At 41.4% G+C, this 27872-nt stretch overlaps 1 protein-coding gene and 1 non-coding gene across 3 annotated transcripts; one reads left to right on the forward strand and one right to left on the reverse strand.

Moving 5' to 3' along the window:
* Positions 1 to 720: 720 nt before the first annotated feature.
* LOC100567933 (zinc finger and SCAN domain-containing protein 2) lies at positions 721 to 26788 on the reverse strand. 2 transcript variants are annotated; one of them, XM_008117535.3, is made up of 5 exons: positions 26514 to 26788; positions 20499 to 21927; positions 7112 to 7238; positions 6085 to 6138; positions 721 to 3580 (listed from the first exon to the last, which is right to left on the reverse strand). In XM_008117535.3, the coding sequence occupies exons 1-5, from the start codon at positions 26771 to 26773 to the stop codon at positions 2265 to 2267; spliced, it is 3186 nt and encodes a 1061-aa protein (XP_008115742.3). In that variant the 5' UTR covers positions 26774 to 26788; the 3' UTR covers positions 721 to 2264. The 2 variants fall into 2 exon arrangements, with proteins under 2 accessions (XP_008115742.3, XP_016851669.2); XM_016996180.2 differs by having other exon boundaries at positions 721 to 3583.
* LOC134292820 (U6 spliceosomal RNA) lies at positions 14036 to 14139 on the forward strand. Its single transcript, XR_009999955.1, has one exon. It is a non-coding gene; the product is annotated as a U6 spliceosomal RNA (small nuclear RNA).
* Positions 26789 to 27872: the final 1084 nt, after the last annotated feature.

The following is a 27872-nucleotide window of genomic DNA, read 5'->3' on the forward strand; positions in this document are numbered from 1 at the left end:
ACTTCAACTAGGGGTGCATCTACACTGTAGAACCAATACAGTACGATACCACCTAACTGCATGGTCTTTGGCCTTTTTGCCAAAGAATTCTGGTGCTTCACCAAACTATAAATCCCAGGATTCCATAGAATTGAGTAAAAGTGGTGACAAACTGCATTAATTGTATAGTGCAAGTTGCAGCCTTCCTTGATGTTAAACTCCTAATGGCTTTGCAAAACAGGCCAGTTCATCCCTTGAAGGTCAATGGAAAACCCTCTCAGATCTTGGGAGCAAATATCCGTAACAAAAAGGGTTACGAATTAATTTTTTTTGTCAACTTTAGATTCAGTTTGGTTATTTGGGGTGCCTATTCAGAAAATTGCACTGGATAGACTACATCAGTTCTAGTTTCTGATACGGAGCATATGCTGTCCAGTAGTCGCCATCTGCTCATCCACAGAAAACCGTATTTAATAATCTAGAGCTGATGTGGTCTATCTAATACAATTTTCTGAATCAGCACCGCAAATAACCCCAGGTACAGGCCTAAGAACGAAGACATCAAGACATGTATTTTTGTTGGCCTGTGCTATTATCTGTAGCAGTAAAGATGTGTCCGCTGACCATATTGTAGTTCTTGTGGACCACTGGTGGTCCACGGACCACAGGTTGGGAACCACTGGTCTAGACCTACTTCCAGTCACCTTGCTTCACTCTGCATAATACATGATACACAAAGGATTATTCGTAGAAAGCTTTTTGTTTTATTAAGTTATTTCTCAAAACAAGTTCATTCTTTTTTCTTTAACAAGTTCCAATAGTGTCAAAGGGGGATCCAAACAACAAAAAAGGTGGGACCAGCAATAATAATAATATAATAAAATAAAAAAAATTCAGATAAAAGTCCTTGGGTGGGCAGGTACATATTTTTCTCACCATAAGGAGTCACCAGATAGAAAGAAATTCCAGCCCTCCCGGGGTTCTTATAACCAAAGCTGAGCCCAAATTTGGACCAGATACTCTTCGCAATTCTGAGTTGGCAAAGGCCCTTCTTTTCTTGGTTTTTTTTTCCTATTGCAATTATAAATGCACTTAGTAAGCCCATTAACGGCAGTGGCACTTACTCCAAAGGAAATATGCACTCTTAGAGAAATACTGTAGTTGGAGGGTCAAGAAGGCACCATTACTGCACACTGAAACACCCTTTCTTTTCACCTCTCACAGGCAATCTTCAAGCTGTATTCGACTACTACTCCCATCATCCCCAACCTGGGATGCATGATGGAAAGTTTAGGCCAATTTATCTAGAGGATGCCAGACTGGGAAAAACTACTCTGGCCCAAATTGGGATGACATATTTTGATTTCCTGTGAAAACACCAAAATTTGCCTCTCTATTTTTCTGAAAGACCATAGGGTTATATACGGCAGCCAAGGCCCCTGATGTCTTGGTATTAAAGGGAAGTGCTTATTAGAATGTGTTCCCTTTAGAGATAGAGAAGGGTTGCTTTATGCCCTTTGGAAATTTATATATGTTTTTTAATCGGGTAGGAAAGAAAAGGAAACTGTTACTAAAGAAAGGGATTCCCAGATTTCATCCAGAAATGGGTTCTTGCTCAGAAGGGGGAGAATTTGGGAAGACGCAGCTTCTCCCTATTGCTGCAGAGCTACTGCGAGAAAAGTGGCACTTATTTGAATTCTTCCTTATATGAACAATTTGAAAACAAAGGTGTCCTGCACCACATGCAACCCAGCCAACCTGTGGCCCCATAGAGTCGGACACTGGGAAATCCACAGTTTTCTTTTCACATGAGTCTGCTGGCCCAGTGATACAAGGAGGGTAAAAAAACAACAACAGGGCTACAAAGAAAGTTGGGGAGGCAGAAAGACTAATTTATGGACTCCAATGCACATGTTCCAGAGAACAGGGTGTTCTAGGTGTTCAAAAGGAGCAGGGGATAAATCCTTCCAGTGGTTTCTCTTTGCTACAAGGGGCAAAATCTACAGAGTTATAGCAGTGGGGCTAATCTGGCTGCAAAAAAATCCCCAACAGTGAGGAAGTGAGGGGGATCCAGGTTTTCTCTAGTGACAACAAAGCAGCATGTGATCAGACAAATTGTGTAGGTGTCCCTGTGTAGCATGTGCTGGGGCCTTCAGGAAAGTTGAGGCACCTACCCATCAGATCAGACAGTGCTGCCCCTCTGGACAGCCTCACGTTTTGGGTCTGCTTTGTAGGCAAGTTTTCTGTCCTCCCCATCCACACCCTCAGCCACCCATGCCAAAGTTTCAGATCGTTACATGAATGGGGCTCTGGAAACCGTCTGGAAGGTTTTCCATATCTGGAAGGTTTGCCATGTCCATTCCTCCAGCCCCGTCTCTCATGTGGATCCTCTGGTGGTAGATCATGCTGTGCCTCCTTCTGAATCTCACCCCGCACTCCCCACACTCATACGGTCTCTCTCCCGTATGAATTCTCAGGTGCCGAGTGAGGTGAGACTGCCGGCCAAACCTTTTCCCACACTCGATGCATGGGTAGGGTCTCTCTCCGGTGTGGGTGATCCGGTGTCGAGTCAGGTGAGACTGGCGGCTAAAAGTCTTTCCGCATTCAGCACAGGGGTAGACCTTGCTCCCCAGGTGAGTCTTCTGGTGCCTTGTGAGGGCATAGAGGTCATGGAAAACCTTCCCACATTCCATGCACTGGTAGGCTTGCTTTTCAGTGTGGGTTCGCTGGTGAGCAGCCAGCTCCGAGGGCCAGATGAATCCTTTTCCGCACTCGGTGCAGAAGTAACGCTTCTCTCCCGTGTGGATTCTCTGGTGGGTGGCGAGCTCCGAGGGCCACCGGAAGGCCTTGCCACACTCACCGCAAAGATGGCGCTTCTCGGGCGTAGCAGCTCCAAGGTATGTAGGGACATGACCATTGCTGTTGCCACAGTTGTTAACGACAGGTGAGCTGTCCCCAGTGTGGGTTTTCTGGTGCGCAACCAGCTCCGAGGGCCATTGGAATCCTTTCCCACACTCCGGACAGAGGTAGTGTTTGTTTTTGTTGTGGGTTTTCTGGTGCGCTGCCAGCTCCGACGGCCACCGGAAACCTTTCCCGCACTCTGGACAGAGGTGGGGTTTCTTGACCGTGGGGGGCTTGGCGAAGTTGGCCGCCGGAGGAGTTTTCTCTCCTGCGTAAAGGCCTGAGTGAACAGGGAACTCTGGGGGCCACTGGAACAATGTATCAGAATCAAGGCTGAACTGCGATTGTTCGCCTGTATGGATCCGCTGGTGGATGGTGAGCTCTGTTGACCAGCGGAACCTTTTGCCGCATTCTGTACAAACATGGCATTCCTCGACCATGTGGGTTTTCTGGTGCCTGGTGAGATGCGAGGATCGGCCAAACTGCTTCCCACACTCGGCACAGTGATATGATTTGGGCCTCATGTGGACCTTCTGGTGCAGGGCCAACTCTGACTGACACCGGAACCGTTTCCCACATTCCATGCAAGGGTGGCGTTTCTCTCTCACACGGATCCTTTTGGGAGGCAAGTGTGGCATTGCTCCATTGAGTCTTTCCACAAATTCAAATGAGATGTCTGCTCTGCTGGGTGTCCTGGCACCTGCTTTAAAAAGAAGGGGGTAGGAGAGAGTTCACAAGTTTCACCGCAATGAATTTTAAAGTGTTCACTTAGTTAAAGTAATAATTCAGTTATCGCAACCTGCTAAAATAAAAAAGTCTTTTCCTGCTGGGGGAATCACAAGGAGAATGCTTTTCAGGTCTCAATGGGAAGGGAATTCCAGAGCCCAGAAGCAGTTACTAAATAGACCCTAACTTGCATCCCTACCAGTTACTCCTTGTGAAGGTTGTGAGACTGAGAGAAGGACCTCTGGGTCCAAGGAGACTTATAAGGAGAGATATAGTTTGTTGGACAGCCTGAATTTAAATTTTATATGACTTTATTTATTTATTTATTACAATATTTATATCCCGCCCTTCTCACCCAACAGGGGACTCAGGGCGGCTTACAATAAAACACATATATAAAAATTGTACAATGCACTATAAAACAGTTAAAATTATTAACTTACATCGGACATTCATAAAACACATTCTAAAATACAGATGGGCGTGTTCAATTTTAAAGGGCTGGGTCTGTCGATTGAGTTCCAGCGTACATAATAATAATTAGTGCTGCTAACTGTTATTCGAAAGCCTGGTCGCACAACCAAGTTTTAACTTTATAACCAATGTTTTTTTATATTATTTTTTATCCTGTCAGAAACCACTTGAAGATGAACTCAAGTTGCTTCTGGTGTGAGAGAATTCACAGTCTACAGAGATGTTGCCCAGGAGACGCCTGGATGTGTTACCATCTGGCTAGGAGGCTTCTCTCATGTCCCCGCAAGCTAGAGCTGACAGATGGGAGCTCACTCCATCTGGCAGATTTGAACGCCAACCTTCAGGTCAGTAACCCAACCTTCAAGTCAGCAGTTCAGCCAGCACAAGGGTTTAAACCATTGCACCACTGTGGCTTCTGAACGTTTTTGATTGTGCCAGAAACAGACTGGAAGCCAATTGAGCTATTAAACTTGATAATAGCATGGTTCTGGTAACCAGCCATCGTTTACATTCTATGCATTGGGGTTAAATTAACTATTTGTTTCCTCTCTTTTGAGATAATGTGCTGCAGCAGGCAATACTTTGATAGAGGCATTCTATTTTCTGTTCTCTGCAGTGAATACCTCTCTCTTGCAAGGTAAAGAGAATGCCTCTTCCAAAATAGAACTAATCATCTGCAGCTTTCAAAAAGTAGTTGTATTATAAATAGAACCAATGGGGCCTAAGACAACATGCTGCATTAAGAACTTCTCTGTGTTTAAAGAACTCCAATCTACTTTGTACAGGTTTTTCACTTTTCCCACTCAACAATTAGCATTCCATACATGCTGTGAATTCTCAGTTGCTGTTATTCTCTTTTGGAGGGTTAGAACTATAGGTATTTCTTTTTTAAGATAACAAAGGAAGAGATATTGTGGTACTGAACTGAAGGATCTCTGAACTGGGTCAACTGCAGGTAATTTTCTATCCATGGGTTACAAAACAGCAAATAAATGATTGACTGCAAACATAAGGTTGTCGCTGAGGCCCCTTCTACATTGCCATATAAAATCCAGATTATCTGCTTTGAACTGGATTGTATGCCAGTGTAGACTCATCTAACCCAGTTCAAAGCAGATAATGTGGATTATCCACTTTGATAATCTGGATCATACGGTAGCGTAGAAGGCCTTTGAGACAAAATTGGGGAGATAAACAGTAGTATCCTTGAAGGAAAACAGAATATGAATTTCATAAATTAAAAAACAGAACGAAATGAAATTGTGCTCATGAGAAGTTGATGGAAATTGTATGAGGGTGTGTACATAAGCACGTACGTAGGTGGGTGGGTAACTGTTTTTTTTAAAAAAAATATTGCATTCTACCATTTTTTATTTTATACTCGAGTATAAGCTGACCCGAATATAAGCCGAAGCACCTAATTTTACCACGAAAAACTGGGAAAATTTATTGACTCAAGTATAAGACAAGGGTGAGAAATGCAGTAGCTACTGGTAAATTTCAAAAATAAAAATAGATACCCTCACTCAAGTATAAACTGAGGACCCCCACTTGAGTATAAGCCGAGGGGAGGCTGAAAAACTCGGCTTATACTCGAGTATATACAGTACTTCAAAATTCAAAGGTTTAAAATATAATATGCAAACCTAATATCTATTTACATACGTGCAATAAAAAGATGGAATACTTCTAAGATTAGGCTCTGAAAAGATTTTTCTGGACTTTTGACCCAGGATGGAACCTCAACATGCCCCCAATATTTTTATACCTGAGGCAGGAAACTTAAATAGATGCTTAACTAACGAAAGAACTAGATTTCTGTTGATCTTTAATAACCTGAAATAATATGATTTGAGCTGCTTCCCCCTGGTTACAGGAGCAATTACCTATTTTGAAATAAAACTCTGCAAGTTCCTCCAGGAATTAAAAAAAAAACCAAACATTTCCAAGCTGTGTTTCCTGCTACCATGCACAGGTTGGGAGATTCTTCTCTATTGTACCTACCTGAGCCACCTTCCTCTGCTGAAGAATCCCATGTTGCTTCTGTGTCAGAAGATCCTATAGAAGAGGAGAAATTAGCTAATGCGGTAGCTAAGTTGAGACAAGTCTTGCAACACACAAAGGTAATCACTTTCTCACCCTGAACACCTCCCCAACATAATGTGTTCTCCTGGGGAGCTCAAGCAACACCCTCAAAATAACCAAGGGTAGTGGTGCTTCAATAGTCAGAACCAACCCAAAAATCAGTTTTGGTGCCCGAGATAAAAACACAAATAGCACCCCAACGCTATCTACAAGTTAAAGTGCATTGTATCCTACCAGTCAATCTGAAGACTCCGTATACACTTCCCACATCTCTGAAGTGAAAACTGCTGCCCTATCATACCTGTCTCCTCTGCAATCCGCTGGCTGAAGCGAATGTCTGCTTCTGCTCATTGAGTGGTCTGGCTATGAGTATTGCAAAGGAAAAAAGTACTCAAAAGAGCAGATGCTTCTGACGTTATTTGAGGCAAATATACTTATTTCACTCTGGCCAGATTTTAAACTTCATTCCCACTGATCCACCTTCTCACCCTATACCTTCTGTCTGGGAAAGGGGCTTAGAATCTGTAGCAGACAAAGTGAATCAAGGAGGTGGACTGGTAGGAAAGAGGTTTAAAATCTGGCAGAAGGAGTTAGAATAAGTCGAAGTGATGTATTGGCAGAAAGAGGGTTCAAACTCTGGCTGAGTCTTCATGATGGAAAGCAGAATGAGGGGCTGGCGAATGTGGTAGGATTGGCCCCCGGATGCCTTAAGATGGCTAATGTCAGACCAATTAATTTTTTTCAAGGATCATCTGAATCATGGCAGTGTGTGCTTCTAAGATGCCTCTTGTATTCTGACTTACAGGTGTCATGTCTGGATTGTTTTCTGTCTTGTAAGATGCTCAAATACAGGATGGAAGCAAACTTATATAATAGAAAAATAAGGAATAAAGTCCTCTGGGTGCTAAAGAAGCAGCAGCCCAAACAAGAAATGAAAAATACATACCTAGCAAACAGATATCCACGTCACCCCTCTGATCTGCTTCAGTGTATGTTTCTCCCTGTTCAGCATCTGATAGGACCTGATCGTCATCAGGAAAGTTCACAACCACTTCTTCAAATAGATCTGAATCCTAAAATAGGAAGCCAAAAACCACATTCATCATGGAAACCAATTAATTATTGGCTAAAGTTTAACCAGAGTTCGCAAACATCTGGACTACTTATTTATATTATTTATTTATTGTATTTATATTATTTATTTATGCCATCTTCCTTCTGGTGTGGAGCCTAGGAAAACGTACCAACTACAAGGTTGCTGTGAGTTTTCCGGGCTGTATGGCCATGTTCCAGAATCATTCTCTCCTGACATATGTATGACCTGGAATATGGCCATACAGCCTGGATAACTCATAACAACCCAGTGATTCTGACCATGAAGCCTTCGACAACACAATAAGCTACAACTCCAGGAATTCTGCTGCGAACTTCCCCAATGGTGTAATCAAAAACAAAAAAAACCCCCAACTTTCCCCAAACTCTATATTTAATTAACTAAATTTACAGTGAGGATCATAAGATCTGTCCTAGATTTACTAATATGCATACAGAGGCAATACACAGCTACACTAAAATATTTTTTAGAAATGACAGCCAACTTATTTGTCATTTTTCTCTAGCTCAATGCTTCTTAAATTGTCGGTCCAGGATCCTGCACAGGAACAGAGAAATTGAGTCTCATATTAATAAATGGTGACAATTCAAAGGGCTTATATATGGACCGTTGATTATACTGCCTCTACCGCTCACAGAATCCTTCAGATTTTTTTGTGCTGTAGTCCAAAACCAGTAACTTTTCAAACCTGAACAAAGAGGATCTGAGATTTTATTCTAATACGAATCTATAATAAATGTGGGTGCATGCGAGAAGACACACAAAATATATTTTAAAAAATGTATTAGTGGAACTCCCATATAAAGAACAACAAAAACCAAAAAGCATGTCTGGAAATTTGCTAGAGCTAATATTATAGCTCGATTCTGCATTCAGGTCTGTATTCTTTGTGTCATGGCCAAGCAGAATCCACAGCTCTGTTTGATAGTCGGGGAAATGGAAGCAGACCTGTAATGCTGGCTCCCTCCCATCCACTTCTCCATCTGCTGCTTAGAAGCCTCCAATAAATTCACGCCACTTATGGCCTTCTGACAATCTCTACAAATGACACACCATTTCTGACTGCAATATGTAGGTTATGCATTTTGTTTTCTTAGCGGGAGTTTCTGTCTTGATATATGTAATTTTATTTTGCAAAAGCTGGGTCTCTAACATAGGATTGCTTTTATCTGCCTCAAGCAGACAAGAGTGGACATTTTGTCTGTCTTGTAGGTTTGTGGAAAATGCGAGGCAGCCAGCTGGTAAGAGAGAGGAGCAAACCCTTTGTTTCCTAGGTTGCAGGACTACCATTCCCAAAAGGCATTGCGCTGGTTTCTGTGAATTCGATGAGCACAACAGGTGCAAAGGTCCTTCCAGGGTTTGCAGGCAGCCATAACCATCTTTTAGAAGAGGACAGGCAGGGAAGAATGGGAATGCAATAAGAGCTAGAGACCTGTAAGATACAGGGAAGTTGCTGCAATAGACAGTAAAAGACTATGATTGTGGTACCTGCCTTGACACCACGGAAACAGTAAAGGGGTCTAAGCGCCTTTGGCAAAAATGAAGCAAGATACAGTCAATACAGATTCAACCATCCGCAGCATAAAAACATTTTTAAATCCCAAATCAAACCTAGATTTTGCAATTTTATACAGGGGGTGCCATTTTAAACAAGGGACACAATTTTATTATTCTAGTGTATACCATAATGGGATTTGAGCACCCACAGATTTTGTTATCCATGAGGGGAATCCTAGATCCAAATATTAACAGATACTGGAGTAACAAGTATACGGATGGGAAGAGTCATAAAGGGGTTTCAATATTCAATCATTCCTTTACTTTTTAAAAAAATGACAATACTATAGCATCATATACATGGCATAAATTTACATTACATGTGAAAAATAAAATCTTGTAAAAAATACCATAGCATCATATATAGTATACATATGAACTCTTTGTGACTTTTGGCCCCCTCATATAAAACAATAAAGCCAGTTATCCCTAGCATGAGGCGGTATAAAACAGTCATTTCAAGCAACAAGGCACCATAATATTTTACAGATTTATTAAATTTGTTACTATTCAGTCATTAATTCAGTCACCTAATTTACCTACTAACTAGTACTCACTGTCCAATCTGTAAAAAAATGTAAAGCAACTAAGCAAAAAAAAGGATATCAAAACAGGAGACAATTGTCAGCAGAGACTAAAGCATTTCAGAACATAGAAGCAAAGGAAAAGTCACCAATTGCTACCCTATTTTTATAGCCTGGGGCGGCAAGGTTAGGATAAGAAGAGGGATCCTTGTGGGATTTCCTGCCTCATGTGATAAAATAATTGCGTGAGAATCTAAGAGAAGGCCTTTCTTGGTTGTGGCATGCCTTCCCCTTGGAGACCTGATTAAGGTCAACACTGTGGTCAACAGTGACGCCTAATAGACTTCTAAATATATTTAGTTTTACATTTTTCAGATTTTTCAACAGTTTATTGTGTTTTCACAATGTTTAAATTATTTTATTGGCTTAAATTATTTACATAGATTTGAGTGCAAGCCACCAAAGAACTTTTGATGTAGGGGGATATATATATATACTGTGTGTGTGTGTGTGTGTGTGTGTGTGTGTGTATGAGTCTGTGCTTATATATGTGGGACTAAATACTCTAAAGGCACCAGATCCTGTCTGATCTTGAAAGCTAAGCAGGTCAGCCCTGGTTAATACTTGGTTGAGAGTCCACCAACAGACACCAAGTGCTGTAGCCTCAACCTGTGTCAGAGGATGGAACTAGCAAAATTACTTCTGAAGATTCCTTGTCTAACAAAACCTTATGATATTTGTAGGGTTGTCATAAGTCAACATGTGACTGAAGGCATGCACACATACTATTAGAAACGGTGTAGTATAGTGGTTTGAGCATCAATCTATGATGTGTTTTAATTATGCTATAACCTGCCTAGAGCTATGAGGAGACACGTGTGAGAAATAAAATTATTATTATTATTATTATTATTATTATTATTATTATTATTATTATTATTACTCCAGTATTTGAATCCCCACTCAGCTCTAGAAACCCATTGGATGATCTTGTCCAAGTCAAATTTTCTAAACCCCAAAAGAAGACAAAAGCAAATCCCTCTATGAATAAACCTTGTCAAGAAAAGCCCTGACAGATTTGCCTTAGAGGCAACATAATTCGGAAGGACATAACAAATATTATTAATGAATCAGTCATTTGGTTTTGTCAAGCTTTGAATACTTGGCACCTTGATCTAGATAAATGAGGCCACTCTGCCTCAAACAACAAAATGTCTTGGGTCAGCCTTGTAAATCATTGACTTTTTAAGAACGATCCCAAACTTGTGGCACAACCTGTGGCAGCCTGCCAGAGTCATGGGATAGTGCGGAGGGCAACGGAGGCGAAAGCCTGAGTTCAAAAGAGCGGAACAAAAAATGTCCAACCCTGCCCAAGGCCACACACACAGCCCACTGACCTAGATTCTTGACTCCTGGAATCCCAGCTATTTCTAATTACTCAGATTTAAGGAAGATACACAGCTGTCCCTGAAAACTCCGATTCACTTCACTGGAGGCTGCTTTCCAAGGAAAGAGAGACTTGGAACATTGGAACCAGGTCCACCATTTCAAAAAAAAAAGTATCCTACTGTCAAACATATGAAATCTAAGGCTAAAACAGGATTGATACTGTTGGGAATCTATTGAGCGGTTAGACTCAAAATAACCCTCTCTTAGGGTGATTTCACCAAAAATATAGCAGAGTGCCAGAAACACACTTGACAAACAGCAGAAACTTATGTGTGGTGAGCTGGGATAAGCCTGTGTTGCTTAGGATGGCACAGGATTGAAGAGCCAAAAATATAAGTTCAAAAGTATTTATTGAAGTAAAAGAAATACATTCTGGATAGGGAAGTTCTTGGAGCTAATTAACTTTCTAAATCTCAAATTCTAAGGAAGGCAAAAGGTAAAGATATCAGGAAAAATATGCATGCAGCTACATCAAAGGCAGAAGAGAAGGGAAAATGGAGGCCGACAATGTGGTCGAAGCCTAGGCCCAAACAACATAGCAATAGAGAGGAAGTTACCTCATATCTCAAAGAGATCACATTTCCACATCTTCAAATGGGGGAGGAGATAACAGCAAACAGGAAGAGAGGAGTAGAGACATAAAGCCCCTCCTAGGAAGGCATTCGTAGGAATAGAGAAAGGAATCCCTCATTCTAACCCTGTTTTCTTAGTCTAGCTACTCATTGGGTACTGGAGACTTGTGGAGTCCAGGATGATACCGAACAGATATCATTGTGGATGGGCACTTGAATAAGAACCCAGGTTCAATCCTCATTCAAACAAAAGCCCAACAAAAAAAAAACCCCAACAACAACAACAACAATTAAGAGGTTATTAGAAAGAACTCCCCAATCAGGGCCAATTTATTGTTCTTTCACCTCTGCAGATGAAAAATTCCTGCTTTTTCAACAGCTTTCATCAATATTCTTTGGACAACCTGTGAATGACATGATGCCATTTCTGGGTTTGGCTCATTTTTTCAGGATTTAGAGAGCTTTGAGGTGCATGTAAGTACAAATTAACTCCAAATGTCATTTTCTGGGTAGTTTTTTTCTGCAAATTTTGCCTCCTCAAAACCTGGGAAATGGGAGGGGATGTCCAGGGAATTTGGATGTGTCCCAAGAGGTCCACAATAAAGTGCTTGGGAGCAACATGTTTACACATGTTTCCTTACCCAACTTTCCTTACCCAACCAAAGCAAAATGGAGAAATAATTCAGTCCCGTTTGAGGCAGTTTTGTACCTTCTGAATAAGTCATATCATCAACAGAGATGGAAATTGTTGATTTTCCCTCTCCTTGACAGATATCGAGGAAAAGGCACTATCTTACTGTAGTGTCAACAAACTGAGGACTTTTCTTTTGCAAAGGACAAAAAATGCATCACAACATTTAAAAACTGCATGTGTGTATCAAATCCATACAGTGCATTTACTAAGTGCACTTTTATGAAGAACAATTGTACAGTTGTAGGTTTGCCTAATTTTTTGCAAGGACGATACTAGGTTTTGCATAAATATTTTTTGAAAGAAAGACAAGATATAGGAATGGTTTGATTAAATGCTAGGAATTAATAAATTAATGTGTATTCCACACTGGAGATTGGGGGCTGGTTTTGCAGTTGTGCTTGATAGAAGAGACAAGGCATGTCCCAAAAATAATCATCAATATGTCAGAGTGTGGCCTTATAAATATTTTTTGAAATGGTGTTAATTTTTAATTTATATTCTAACCTAACCGAATGTAAACGTTGCACTGATGTGGATGGATGATTGTACAGTGGGCTCCTATACTAGTTGGCTACCAATATTAAAAACTCTAAAATCAAGAAAGTAAATAAAGAACAACACTCTGAAAACAGGGGAATTCCCGAATTAAAACAATCAGTGTCAGCTAACACCTCCCAAGATAGGGTTCCCCCAGGAAGGAATCAGACAGGCTCTGAAGCTGAAATGCCATTAAATGCTAATTAAGGTGATCAATTGCAACATTCACACTTGCCTCACACAGGCAAGAGTTCTTTCTACCAACCTGGACTGTCCACAGATATATAAACCCCACTTGCCTAGTTTCCAACAGACCTCACAACTCTGAGGATGCCTGCCATAGATGTGGGCGAAACGTCAGGAGATAATATTTCTGGAACATGGCCATACAGCCCAGAAAACTCAAGCAACTCATAAATAAAAATTTGATTTTGATACATCATGAATCCCCTTCACTCTCTATTCTTAAGGAATTCCCAAACAAAAGAATCTGAATTTGTGCTTCCCTTCTTTCTTGACCTATCAACTTACTCCTATTTCCCCATTTTTCTCATCTCTGCTCATTTGCTTCATCCCTTCTAATTTGCTTCATTCTCGCTAAGGCTGGTCCTCTCCTGTCATCCTTTTGCTGCCACTTTTTCTTGGCTGTCCTGTTTGTTTGTTTGTTTGGGAGCTTCTTTTGTGAATGCAACTAGATCCCTGAACTCTGGGTTGTAAATCTGTGCTGCCCTTTGTTTTTTATTTTTAATTAAAGTTTAATTACAAGATCTTTAACAATAATAATAACCATTGCAACAAGTTTTCCCTTTTGCTCCAAATGAACCCATGACTTTCCAAGCCCTTCTCACAATCATACACCGCAAAAATGTAGTTCTGTGAAATCTCTCACAACTGCATTTTTCAATCTGTTCTATTGTGTGTTATTATAACTGCATCCATAGTTGGTAACCTAAAATTTCACTAGATCATTCAGTGTTTAAAATTCAACATTATTTTGACACACACAACTAACAAATGGAACATGGAACACCGATGATGATGATGATGGTAATAATAATAGGAGCAATCCTAGGGGCCAACCAGTTCAACCCCCTTCTGTCTTTGACTGTGCTTTTCCTGCATAGCAGGGGATTGGACTAGATGGCCCATGTGGTCCCTTCCAACTCTATTACTCTATGATTCTATCAATAATTTTTCTTTTATTTCTCCTTTTGCTACACTTTATTTATAGCTGAACATATCTGATAGCCCTGACTTTGTCTAATCAATTCTTTCTTGATACATTATCTATTTTTCCAGAGTGTTGACTATTTCTAGCCTCATAACATACATTAAGCAATGTGAAGTCTTTCTATGACAAATTCTTATTGTTATTAATGTGTTGTCGAATGCTTTCATGGCCAGAATCATTGGGTTGCTGTAAGTTTTATGGCCAGCACATATACTAAAATTGGAACGATACAGAGAAGATTAGCATGGCCCCTGCATAAGGATGACAGGCAAATTCATGAAGCATTCCATATTTTTTCAAGCTTTGGATAACTGTGCAGTGCAAGAATGGATGTCTAAAATGTATAATGACCTTGGAATGGCTTTAGACCAGGGGTCCCCAAACTAAGGCCCGGGGGCCGGATGCGGCCCATCGAAGCCATTTATCCGGCCCCCACGGCACAAGGGCAGAAGGGGGTTGGGCTAAATGACCCAAGAGGTATCTTCTTCTCTTAAAACCATTATTATTATTGTTATTATTATTATTATTATTATTATTATTAGAAACACAACAAGATGAGTCCACAGCAGACACTCTGCTGGCTGTTGTATTGGATCATATGTCGGATACTTCCCAAGTGTCGGCGAATAATGTGTGCAGATCCCAGTAAGGTGGCCTTCTGCAGCTGACAGATGGTAATTTTGTTAGCGCCAATTGTGTTTAAGTGCAGGCCAAGGTCTTTAAGCACTGCGTCCAATGTGCCGATCACCACTAGGACCACCTTGACTGGCTTGTGCCAGAGTCTTTGTAATTCGATCTTTAAATCCTCATATCGTGTCAGCTTTTCCAGTTGTTTCTCCTCAATCCTTCTGTCACCTGGGATTGCAACATTGACAATCCATACTTTGTTTTTTAACACAATTGTGAGGTCAGGAGTATTGTGTTCCAAAATCCTGTATTATTATTATTATTATTATTTATTAACAACAGTGAGGCTGGGTGGCCTCAATGCTTTGCTTGTGCTTTTGGTGCACAGAGGCAGAAGGGGGTTGGACTAAATGGCCCAAGGGGTCTCTTCCAACCCTCTTTATTATTATTATTATTATTATTATTATTATTATTATTATTATTATTAACATTGAGACTGGGTGGCCATCTGTCAAGGGTGCTGTGCTTGTGCTTTCGGTGCACAAAGGCAGAAGGGGATTGCACTAAATGGCCCAAGGGGTCTCTTCCAATCCTCTTTATTATTATTATTGTTGTTATTATTATTATTATTAATTATTGCTTGGTGGACAACTATAGTCCGGCCCTCCAACGGTCCGAAGGATCGTGACATGGCCCCCTGTTTAAAAAGTTTGGGGACCCCTGCTTTAGACCATGATTTTTTGGTTGGCGTGATTTTTAACTGTTGTAACGTTTACATTTTTATGTCTAATTTTTTAAAATATTTAATATTTTAAGCTTTGATTTTATATGTGTTTTGGGGCATCGAATTGTGCCATGTGTAAGCCGCCTTGAGTCCCTTTTGGGGTGAGAAAGGTGAGGTATAAATGGGGCAAATAAATAAATAAATGTCCAGAAGCAATTTCTCCTGACGTTTCGCCCACATCTATGGCAGGCATCCTCAGAGGCTGTGAGGCCTGTTGGAAACTAGGCAAGTGGGGTTTATATATCTGTGGAATGTCCAGGGTGGCAGAAAGAACTCTTGTCTGTTTGAGGCAAGTGTGAATGTTGAAAACACTCAGAAAACAGGGGAATTCCAGACAGGAAACAATCAGGGCCAGCTAATACCTCCAAACAAAGAATTCCTCCAGGCTTTGAATCATAGAATCATAGAATAGTAGAGTTGGAAGAGACCTCATGGGCCATCCAGTCCAACCCCCTGCCAAGAAGCAGGAAATCGCATTCAAAGCACCCCCGACAGATGGCCATCCAGCCTCTGCTTAAAAGCCTCCAAGGAAGGAGCCTCCACCACAGCCCGGGGGAGAGAGTTCCACTGTCGAACAGCCCTCACAGTGAGGAAGTTCTTCCTGATGTTCAGGTGGAATCTCCTTTCCTGTAGTTTGAAGCCATTGTTCCGTGTCCTAGTCTGCAGGGCAGCAGAAAACAAGCTTGCTCCCTCCTCGCTATGACTTCCCTTCACGTATTTGTACATGGCTATCATGTCTCCTCTCAGCCTTCTCTTCTGCAGGCTAAACATGCCAAGCTCTTTAAGCCGCTCCTCATAGGGCTTGTTCTCCAGACCCTTAATCATTTTAGTCGCCCTCCTCTGGACACTTTCCAGCTTGTCAACATATCTCTTCAACTGTGGTGCCCAGAATTGGACGCAGTATTCCAGGTGTGGTCTGACCAAGGCAGAATAGAGGGGGAGCATGACTTCCCTGGATCTAGACACTATACCCCTATTGATGCAGGCCAGAATCCCGTTGGCTTTTTTAGCTGCTGCATCACATTGTTGGCTCATGTTTAACTTGTTGTCCACGATGACTCCAAGGTCTGAAGCTGAAAGGCCATTCAATGTTAATCAAGGTGGTCAATTGCAACATTCACACTTGCCTCAAACAGACAAGAGTTCTTTCTCCCACTCTGGTCATTCCACAGATATATAAACCCCACTTGCAATAGATGTGGGTGAAATGTCAGGAGAAAATGTGTCTGGAACATGTCCACACAGCCCAGAAAACTCACAGCAACCCTTATTAAGAAAGAAGGGGTGAATGTGGAGGGCTGACCGTACTTCTGCTGCATAAATAAAGTAATGGATCAGATTAGATGTATAGATATTTAAATGGTCCAAACCAGAGACCTAATACTGAACTATTTTTGCTTCTATGACAAGGATATATGGGCAGAAAAGGAATGGACTCTAAAAAAACTCATTAATTCTCTGTTCAGTTTTGTCCCATATGTTTTAGGTCTCATCCCAGTCCCTGAAGAAAATTCAATCTGAACTAAAGTCTTGACTCTAAATATCAAAAAAGAGCAAATACACTTGTGATTAGTGTCATACATTTCTCATCCAAACCAAATAATTTCCTTCCAACCTAGTGACTGGGAAATGAAGTTCAGTTAATTTTCAGAATATGTTTGTGATATACCACTTCAAAGTTACTCATTTCCAAAGATGTAATGCCTTTGTGTTCAGTGGAATGTTTTCTTTCATTGAAGCATTTGTTTCTTCACTCCTGGGATTCTAGAAGCAAAAGCCATTTTACTGTGAGGTACTTTTAGGTCCTCCAATGATCTTTGTTAAATTTTATATCCCTGTTAGGCAAATAATACATGATGAGAATGAGAAGAGTATAACCCAATGAAGTGTGGAGAAGACTGAATAATTAATTTTGGGGATTACAAGACCAGAATCCCCAAGCTAATGTGACTACTGAACAGACCTCGTTAGCTTGATCTTTCTTTAAACTTAACAAATAGAAACACATAACATGAAAACTCCACGAGTTTTTCTAATGGGAGTTTACTGTGAAAGCCTTTCCAGCCCTATTAAAAATGGCTGCCACAGTCTCTCCTCAGCAAAGCTTTCCAAACATTTCATGTGGGTGGCACACTCTGTAGACATGCACGACACAGTAATTCAATTTTACTCCCTATAAGTAACAGACATAAACTTGGAATAATGAAATGTACGGGGATACAACATATCTCATGAAAACCATTCATTTATATTTTAAAAATATATGACTTATGGATTATTTCACACAAACTCAGAGGTCTATTGTTACGTTTGCACGGCACATCTACAAACTGAAGCCAACACACAAGGATTGTGCATTTGGGGTAAACTTTGCCCCATGGCGTATCCTGGCTTTCGGTGAGGTCCCCGATCCGTTTTTTGGAAGCCTACCAAAATCGGGAGGGCAGATATCTGTTTTTGGTTTGGGGCCCCCAAAAGATCAATTTCATCTCGGACCATTATGGACGGGTGCTTCCCACCAAAGGCGCTTTAAGGAGCCTTCTTACCTGATGTTTCTTCTCAAGAGTAAGAAGCACTCAGCTGTCTTACTCTCAGCTCAGTCTCCTGTTTTTAACACTGTATCCTGCTTGTTGATTTTAATGATTGTTTTTATTGATGTTGATGTTTTTTACTGGGATAATTGTTTTATTGCTTTGTTACTGTTTTGTTTGTTTTATCGGGCCTGGCCCCATGTAAGCCGCCCTGAGTCCCTTCGGGGAGATGGGGCGGGGTATAAAAATAAAGTTATTATTATTATTATTATTATTATTATTATTATTATTATTATTATTATTATTATAGCTGCAGGTACTTGCAGGTACTTGGAAAGAGAGTGTATGTGTGGCATGCAGGCCCGGAAAGCACACTCGCCTGCCAGTGCCTGCAGCCGGGTGCCTCTTACTCTAGAATAAGAGGTGCTCGGCTACAGGTACTGGTAGGTGTGCATGCTTTCTAGGCCTGCATGTCACACACACACACTCTCTTTCCAAAGCAAGGGGGCAAGTTCTGAGAGACAATCAGCTGCAGACGAAAGCAGGCTTGGAGCCGGGATCAGCTCCAGCTTGCTTTCGTGTCAAGCTGATTTTCGTGCAGGGAGGGGGCTTCCCATTTCATGCTCGCGAAGAAATGAAACATATGAAAGAAATGATAGAAACAAATTCCATGCACCGCTCTATAACACACTAACTAACTACCGTGATACACAGTTTGGAAAGCTCTGTTCTACAGAGAGGTTTATGCAAGAAACCCTTGTTAAAAATGGCTGCTTCTGCTTTGCTCAACTTCAAGCACCCAAAATGATTCTTGCAGATTGCTGAACTCTGCCTCCCTGCCTACCTTCCTTTCTTTTTCTCTCTCATATGGGCAAAGAAAGCATTAATGGCATTGGGGCACTTCTTGCCACTGAATCTTTTGTCACTTGATCCTTAAGAGAGGCAACTTGCTTTCCTTGCCCTTCTATCCCTCCCCCATTTTCATGCTGAATTATCATTCTTTTTCCTCATTTGTAATCCTTTCTTTACCTGCATTTGTATAGATGTAAACAATTTAAGATCAACAATGCAATATATTTCCACCGTCATTGCAACCCTCAAATTAACATCATCTCCTTCCCTTTAGCTCTTTCTAAATATGTTCCCTCTATGCAGTTCTAAAAGGAGAGGAAAAGGTTTGTTTGTTATATGACCTAAAGTTTTGCCCTCGATTTATTCAGGGATTAAAGCAAAATCTGTAATTTGGCCTCAAAATTGCCTTTTGATTTATACATGAGTTTACATGGTAGTTGATACAGCTCTGGGTTCATAAGGGCTGGTTCTTACATTTAAAATGTAAAGGGGGAGGGGGAAATATAGCTAAAACTAACTTTATCTCTATAGAGATCTAACATATGTGTTGCTTTTTTAAAAAAACCAATGAATTCAAAAATATTTTTACATATAAAAATTGGACTTCAAAATTTTACACCAGATTTCAATTTTTTTTTACAATAATTAGCAAAACAAAAGAGCCTAGGCCAACGATATCATTGAGAATACTAATTGCAGAACTTCTGCTTTGTGGATGTTAAAAGTAGTCTAATCATACAGGTGATGTATATGAAATGCAGATACTCTCTTGCTTTCTAAACCTTGCCTATCTGGCAAGAGAGAAAATCTGGGGGGGTGATGACATAGATGTGAACATGAATGAGGGGCCTAGAGAAAAACATAAGGGATTTCATTTTCAAAAGACGTAAAAATTAATCTGAAATCAATTCAGAATTGCATAGTGTGCCTATATCTTCTGAATATGCATTAAGATTGCATTAAACAATAACAGACTTCTGCTAAAAATGATGACAAAATAATTGTTCCTCACAAGTGATTTCAACTGTGTTTTAAATAATTAAAACCGAGTCTTTTGGAGAATCAATATATATTGTGTCACAATTTCAATCTGTTTTGATTTAAACCAAACCAGCCCTGTATAATATAGCCATCCATCTATCCATTCATTCATTCTTTTAGGGGCATTTTATACTCTTGAATCATTTTATGTCATTTTTAATTCAAGTTTTAATATTTTAATAAGATTGCTTGCATGATTTTTGGACGGATAGGTGAAAAGTGATATAGAAATGTCATCATCAGTTAAAAAAAACAATATAAAGACATCCATGCAGTTTGTCTCTACCTAGGATCTGCAGATATTGTCCAAAGAGTGAAATGGACCACCTTTGCTACCATCCCATATCTATGGAGAAGCTGCTCCCATTGGAATTATTCAATTTATAATTTCATGAGGAACTACAGCTCTCTCACCCTTTCTCTAAATCAGAGCTTTAAAACTTTGTGTTGTGACATATTGGTGTGTTGTTTGCAGTGTCTAGATGTGTCACTCAAACATAATGAGAATTCTGAGTCTATGTGAAATAAAACAATAAATCATATATTTAAAAATATATATAAATGAAAGGTTTTCATGAGATAAGTTGCCTTTACATATATTTCATTATTACAATTTATGTATAGTACTATATCACTTATCATTACTATGTTGCAAAACGATACATGTCTAAAAAGTGTGTCATCGACATAAAATGTTTGAAAAGTTCTGTTCAAAATGTTTGTTACTAGCATGCAAATCCAAGTTAAGAACTATATCTATATGCTGAAAATGCATCCTAAGTGTCTTAAAGGGGAAAGCGGGACTGAAATGATCTCTCACCTCCTCCTCTGGTCTCTCTGCTTCGTTTTGTTTGGCCAGGAGCTCCTCAGCCAGGGCCACTGCCCGCGCGCAAGTGTCAGGGCTGCGTTCCCAAACTTGGGTCCGAATCCCAGGAGGCAAGACGGCCAGGAACTGCTCCAGGATTAGTACGTCCAGGATTTGCTCCTTGGTGCGGTTCTTCGGCTTCAACCAGTGATTGCAGAGCTCCCAGAGCTGTCCACAAGCCTTCCGTGGCCCCTCGGCCTCTTTGTAGCAAAACTGCCGGAAACGTCGGCGGGCTGACTCCAGGGAGAAACCACTCCCTCCTGAGACAGATGTCCGCGTCTTTCCGGTGCTCGCACTGGCTGGGCTGGCATGGGTTTCTTGGTGGCTCTCATCAGGAAATGTCATTCCCCACGGGGAGGTAGAATTCCCTGCTTGCTCCAAAGAAGTGGAGAAGACCTCTGATTCTAAGTCTATCGGCACCATCTCCACCACTGGAGGAACCTCTGGCGGTGGCGGCGGTGGTGATGACAGTGGAGGCGGTTGTGGTGGTGGTTTTGGTGGGCTTGATTGCACTATTTCAGGAGCTGGAGATGGACCTGAAACAGGAACTGGAACAGGAGATGGAACGGGATCTGGATCTGGAGCTGAACCTGAAGCTGGAACTGTGACTGGACCTGGATCTGGACCTGAAGCCAGAGCCTGTGGTGCCTGCGACAGAGCCTCCCACTGGACCTCCCAGCGCTGAGGTTGTGGGGGCTCCTCAAGTTGCTCAGGTTCAACTGTGGGAGATACCTCCAACCCCAAAAGTTCTTCAACGGTCCCTGTGCATACCACCATCAGTGAGTCATCTCCCTCCACTTCTCCCACTACTTCCAATCGTTTGGGGAGTGACGGAGTTACCACAGAGACATCTTCGTCGTCGTCGTCGTCATCATCATCATCTTCCTCCTCCTCTCCTCCTTCTTCCTCCTCCTCTTCTTCCTCCTCCTCTTCCTCTTCTGCCCCATCTGGATCCACCTCTACTTCTTCCTCCTCCTCTTCCTCTGCTGCGCCTTCAGCATCAACAACTATTTCACTCCCGTGTTCCCCCTCTTCCTCCTCCTCAATTGTAATTTCTGGATACATCTCCTGCTCAAGCAGAACTTTTAAATGAAGATCGAGTTCTCCAGATCCTTGTTCAGGCTCTGTTTTGTCTTCCAAGATGTAGATGGGCTTGTCCCAATTATAGACTGGGGTCTGACCTGCAAGACCCCAAGTCTCACAGGCAAACATGGCAGGAAACAAGTCTTCAGCCACAGGATTTGATTGAAAGATTAGGCTAAAGTCTGCCAGCAGATCACCGGGGACGGAGAGAACTTTGTCAGAGAGTCTGCGGCACAGCCGGGTCCCTCCATACACTGAGCAGATGCCACTACAAATAAGCGTTTGCAGCTGCGTTTCCTGTCTGAGGGAGGAAAGAGAAAGGTTATAACCCAATTAAAGAAAGCCAGGCCAATCAATCAATTAAATACCCTGTGAATTAACCAGGTAAGCCTGCTTTTCAAGACAAAACAATGCTTTTGAAAATAAAATAATACATCATACATTTCTTTTCTTTGCAGGGAATTAACCAAGTATAGAACCAGATCCTGTCTGATCTTGGAACCTAAGCAAACTCAGATCTGACTGATACTGTACTTGGATAGGAGATCACCAAGGCATATGAGATACTGGAAGCAACATTTCAAAGGAAAGAACTGGCAAAACCACTTGAGTATTCCTCACCTAAGAAAACCTCTGATGGTTTCTTGTCTGGAATTGTTTCTTATCAGGGCCACTAATCACCTCCCAACAAAGGATTCTCCCAGGCAGGAAGCAGCCAGGCTTTGAAGCTAAAATGCCATTAATAATTCCTTGACCTCTTTGCACTGGTCGCACTTCTCCTGGTCAACTTGACATTAGCTCGGGGCTTCTCTCATCCCTGACTCCAGATGAATTTGCTGCACTTTATTTATTATCTTGAATTCATAACTTTAAGGCGTACTTTAGCATATCTATTACTGTAACCTCGCTGGTTTTAATTCTATGTTTTATTAAGCGTGTTTTTATATCATAGGCTGTAATTTTTTTCTCCAGCTCTGGACCTTCCACAGATATATAAACCCCACCTGCCTAGTTTCCACAGGCCTCACAACCTCTGAGGATGCCTGCCATGGATGTGGGTGAAACGTTAGGAGAGAATGCTTCTGGAACATGGCCATACAGCCCGGAAAACTCAAGCAACCCATAAATAAAGATCTGACAATACACAGACCTTATGAGGCCCAAAGCACGTAATATATAAGGGGCACCGAAGTCTCTTACATGCTTAGGGCCTCAAAAGGTCTGTTTCTATCTTTGTCTCCATCTAATTCAAAATCTAAACAATAATAAACCGTGAAATGAAAATTTATTTTCTGAAATGAAACAAAATGTAAGATGGAAAATGTCTTATTTTCTATACTTTGACTGTATTTATATTTGAAAACATCTATCCTACTGTTTCTCTTTTTATAGGGGGAGCCCCTTTTTGTGGAACCTGGTTCAGTTTTGCAGCCTATGATCCATGATAAATGTAGCAATGGAAAATTTCTGTGGCGCCCCGCTTCCCTTGGTGCCCCAAGCATGTGCTTATTTTGCTTAATGGTTAATCCAGCCCTGGGAAACCCCACAGCCATGCTATCACATCCTTCCCATTTCTCCCCCTCTGAGTTGACAATCATAGAGTACAACCTTCCAAGGACTGAACCATTTTAGAATACAAAAAGAGGAGTCACATGGTAGAGTGATTTCCTCGGGCTTCTACTTTTTAAATTTTTTTGTATTCAGGAGTTTCCAATTACACTGTGTACTCAAGCATGCAATCCCCTCCTTGCATTTGGAAATGGTACAGCCATGCAGGGTTGCCCCACATATTTCTGTCTTCTGCCCAGATGGCAGAGAGAACTCTAAGGACATTACTGTCAACACAAAGCATTGTGCTTTCCTGGCTCAAAAAAGTAATGCAGTATTACATGGGGGGCTACTACTAGGACGGACAGAGGCAGTTAATTTGTGATTTAGCTACTTGCCTAAAGCAAGCAGCAAACTCATCATGGATGCAGCCGTAATGAATAATAAATACAGTTTGACACCATGTAAAATGCCATGGGTCAATGTTATGGAATCATGGGATCTGTAGTTTGGTGAGACATCAGATTCTTTGACAGAGACGACTAAAGACTTTGTAAAACTACAATTCCCATGAATCCATAACAATTAAAGTGGAATCAAATTGCATGAATGCTACAGCGTAGATGGACTCTGGAAGTCAAAATAATGGATTTGTCCCATTCTGCAAAATGCTTTTGCAATTCTGCTGCCAAGTCCTTAAAAAATGTGATAAAAGATGCCCTTCTTTCTCGTTTTTTTCCTTCACTGAAAGGGGCTAAGATGAGGTCAGTGCTTAGCATTTGAAAACCACTATAAATACCATCATCCTTCAGGGTCAACGCGTTGAACCAGTATTTCCCCATTGCCACATCTCTGCCCCCAACTGTATTTGATCTCACAGCTCATTAATAAAACAATTACTAAGTGACGACAATAAAGTTGGATATAAATCCAAACATCATTATATAAACAACAAATGCATCACGAGCAGTCTTTCTCCAAAAATAAGAAGGCTAGGGAAATTAAGACTTTCCAAATTTACAATTAGTTGACAGTTAATAATTAGAGGGGGGGAATGCAAATTTCTCTATAATATTTATTTTTTATTATTACTGGTATTTGATTGAATATATACCCTTTTCTTTCTACTGAGACACAATTAAACTCAAATGTAAATGCTTCTGCCACTTAGCGAAAGTCTTGATCTTTGAGTGATTATCATCGAGTTTCAAACAGACAGAATATATTAATATTAATCTGAGAAAGTTTTCCTCCACCCACATCAGTAATTCTAAAAAGGAATCTTCAATATCTGGTTTTCAAAAAAATGGGAATATCCCTTTCCTTCTTTGAAAAACATGAATGGACAGGAACAAGATGATCGCTAATGAAGATCCTTATGAAAACAAATAAACTTAGCAGCAGGAGAATGTTTTGCAAAGACAAATAAACCAATTTACATATAAAGGGAAGATTTCCCCACTCCCTCAAAAATCTAACAGATTACCTGAGACAGGCAGTTATGTCAAAACTGGTCTGTTTAGATTGCAATTATTCTTCTAAAGGTATAGAGCTGTATTCTCTAATAATTTTGTGGAGTATAACAAAAAATGTATCAAAGCTTTGGGAGTTTTGGATAGGGCTGAAACTGGTTTCACTGGCATCTAATATTCCATTAAATTTAATATAGATCATATATCTATATCTAGGTAACGGTAAAGGTTTTCCCCTGACATTAAGTCTAGTTGTGTGGGTTAGTGCTCATCTCCATTTCTAAACCGAAGAGCCGGCGTTGTCCATAGACACCTCCAAGGTCATGTGGCCGGCATTTTTCCCCCCGTGTCAGGAGCGACTTGAGAAACTGCAAGTCACTTCTGGTGTGATATGGCCGTATGGAGCGCCATTATTTTCCCACCTTAGTGCTACTTATTGATCTACTCATATTTGCATGTTTTCAAACTGCTAGGTTGGCAGAAGCTGGGGCTAACAGTGGGAGTTCACCCTGCTCCCCGGATTCGAACCACTGACCTTTTGGTCCGCAAGTTCAGCAGCTCAGCGGTTTAACCCACTGCGCTATCAGGGGCTAAACATACACACACACACACACACATATATATATGCTGGAAAGATGTCCAAATTTCATCATTACGTTTTCCAAACAATCCAGTAATGACTGCTAATAGCATCCTTGAAATACACAAAAGTGTCAACAGAAAAGAGCCCAAGAGCAGACAAGGGATACCAATTAAAAATACAAATCCATTAATTTCAAGGAAATGAATGAAAACCCATCTATTGTGGGTTTTCTCGTCTCCCCTCTAATTACAATAAATACATCTTGTGGCAACTGAATAGCTCAAAAGTTTGATTTGTAACAAGCTTTTATGGACCGTAGCCCACTTCCTTAGATACCCTCCTTCTAATTATTACCTGTAAGCAATTAATGGAGAACTGTAGACAATTGAGATCAATCCGTTCATTAAGTGTACAAACGGGTTAGTAAACAAAGCTGGGGAAAGGACTGAACTTGGGGCTGCTTAAGGCCACGGGCACATTTAAGCTGCCCCCCCCCCGCCCCAAAGTGGGCAGGGTCTTCATCTCACCTATTTTTTTCCCAAAGCAGGAAACTTTTTAAATATTGCTGTTAAATCCAACACCTGTGCAAAGCAACACTTTCCTGAAACTCCACAAAACCAGAGGCTGAAAGACCCCCTTCCCATAAAGATAATTAAAAAAAAATCATGAATGTAAACATTGCTTCTCTTCCAGCAAAGAGGTCTCAAATTTCTACCCCTTTTTTCAAGGAGAGGGAGGGTCTCTCCAGCCTCAGTAGAACCCCCCAAAGTGATCTCTCCTTAAAAGACCCCCATAAAGGAAAGCTAACTAATTCCTAGAACCCCTAAAGGAAAGCTGTCTTCTTCCTAGGCTCCTTAAAAGGCAAGCCCCCAAATAAAAGACCCCCCCCCCCAAACCATTGGACATGAATACAAGGGAGATCAGAGCTTTGGCCATCCAAGTCCCCCTCCCCATTACCCTGGGTTTGCCCAATTCCCCTCTTTGCAAGCAAAGGACGCGTCTGGGCATTGCAAGCCCCCTCTTTTATTCCCTCCCCCCCCCATTTGACACCAAGACAAGGGGAATGCAGCCATTTTGCCTCTTTTGATGTGGCTGGGGGTGGGAGGGGCAAAAAGAGATCCCTCTCCCTTGCAGACCCCCATATCCTACCTTACATTGGGGGAGGGTCTGCTTCCCCTCCCCACACCCGCTTTCAAGAGCAAGCACAGCCCCCTGTTATTCTGCCCCCCTCCCCATTCCCTGGCCTTGCAAACCGGGGAGGCCCTCCTTGTGCCACTCACTCACCCTTTGCAACGCGGCGCCGGTTCTGCCCAGGCTCCCCCCTTTTCCGGGCACCCACAGGCAGCCTCTTCTGGGGGGGCTCTCGCAAGCCAGCCCTCCTCCCCCCACCCCCAAACCCCAAAGGCGGAGCAGGAAGGCGCCTCCTCCTCTTCCTCCTTCTCCCACGTGGACGGGGCTGAATTAACCCTTCCTTGGGCTCCGATGCAGATGGTCAGCTCAGAGCTGCTGCTTCTCCCCTTTGCAGCATCAATGCCATCTAGCATTCATTCATATATATTTTTCTCTCTCTCTCTCTCCAAACTTACCTTTGCTCTACAGGTCCTTTGAAAGGAAAAGTGGGCACAGAAGAAGACGACTGAAAAGTTTCCATTGGGGGAAAAAAGAAATGACTCTATACACTATAGAATTAATACAGTTTGAGCCCACTTTCACCTGCCATGGCTCAAGCTGTCATTTCACAAATCCTTTCCTGCCCGAACTACATACCCCAGAACTCCACAACATTGAGACATGGCAGTTAAAGTGAGGTCAAAATGCATTCATTCTATAGTGTAGATGCACCCTACAATTCCATGGTCCCATTCTTCTCTGCCAAGTTTAATCTTTGTAATGTTAAATGTTCATTATGTTTAAAGGTAAAGGTAAAGGTTTCTCCTGACGTTAAGTCCAGTTGTGACCGACTCTGGGGGTTGGTGTTCATCTCCATTTCTAAGCCAAAGAGCCGGCGTTGTCCATAGACACCTCTAAGGTCATGTGGCCAGCATGACTGCATGGAGCACCATTACCTTCCCACCGGAGCGGTACCTATTGATCTACTCACATTTGTTGTTGATCTACTCACACTGATGTTGATGTCTTATTGATGTGAAAAAATGTTTTTACTGTTTTATTGCTGTGATTGTACTTTTATGTCGGGCATGGCCCCATGTAAGCCGCTCCGAGTCCCTCCGGGGATATGGGACGGGGTATAAAAATAAAGTTATTATTATTATTATTATTATTATTATTATTTGCATGTTTTCAAACAGCTAGGTTGGCAGGAGCTGGGGCAAACAGCGGGCACTCATTCTGCTCCTGGGATTTGAACCTGGGACTTTTTGGTCCACAAGTTCAGCAGCTCAGTGCTTTAACACACTGTGCCACCAGGCGCCCCTGGTGTGTATGTTTATTTTATTGTAAATGCATTTTATGTTATTTTGTGTATTGTGGATATTTGGGGTTTACCCCATGTTAGCCGCTCCGAGTCCCCGTTGGGGTGATGGAGGCGGGATATAAAAATAAAGTTATTATTATTATTATTGCCTAAAAAACTACAAATCCTGGGATTCCATAACATTGAGCCATGACAATTAAAATGGTATC

Source organism: Anolis carolinensis, chromosome 6 (assembly GCF_035594765.1).
Source record: "Anolis carolinensis isolate JA03-04 chromosome 6, rAnoCar3.1.pri, whole genome shotgun sequence".
NCBI classification, from domain to species: Eukaryota; Metazoa; Chordata; class Lepidosauria; order Squamata; family Dactyloidae; genus Anolis; species Anolis carolinensis.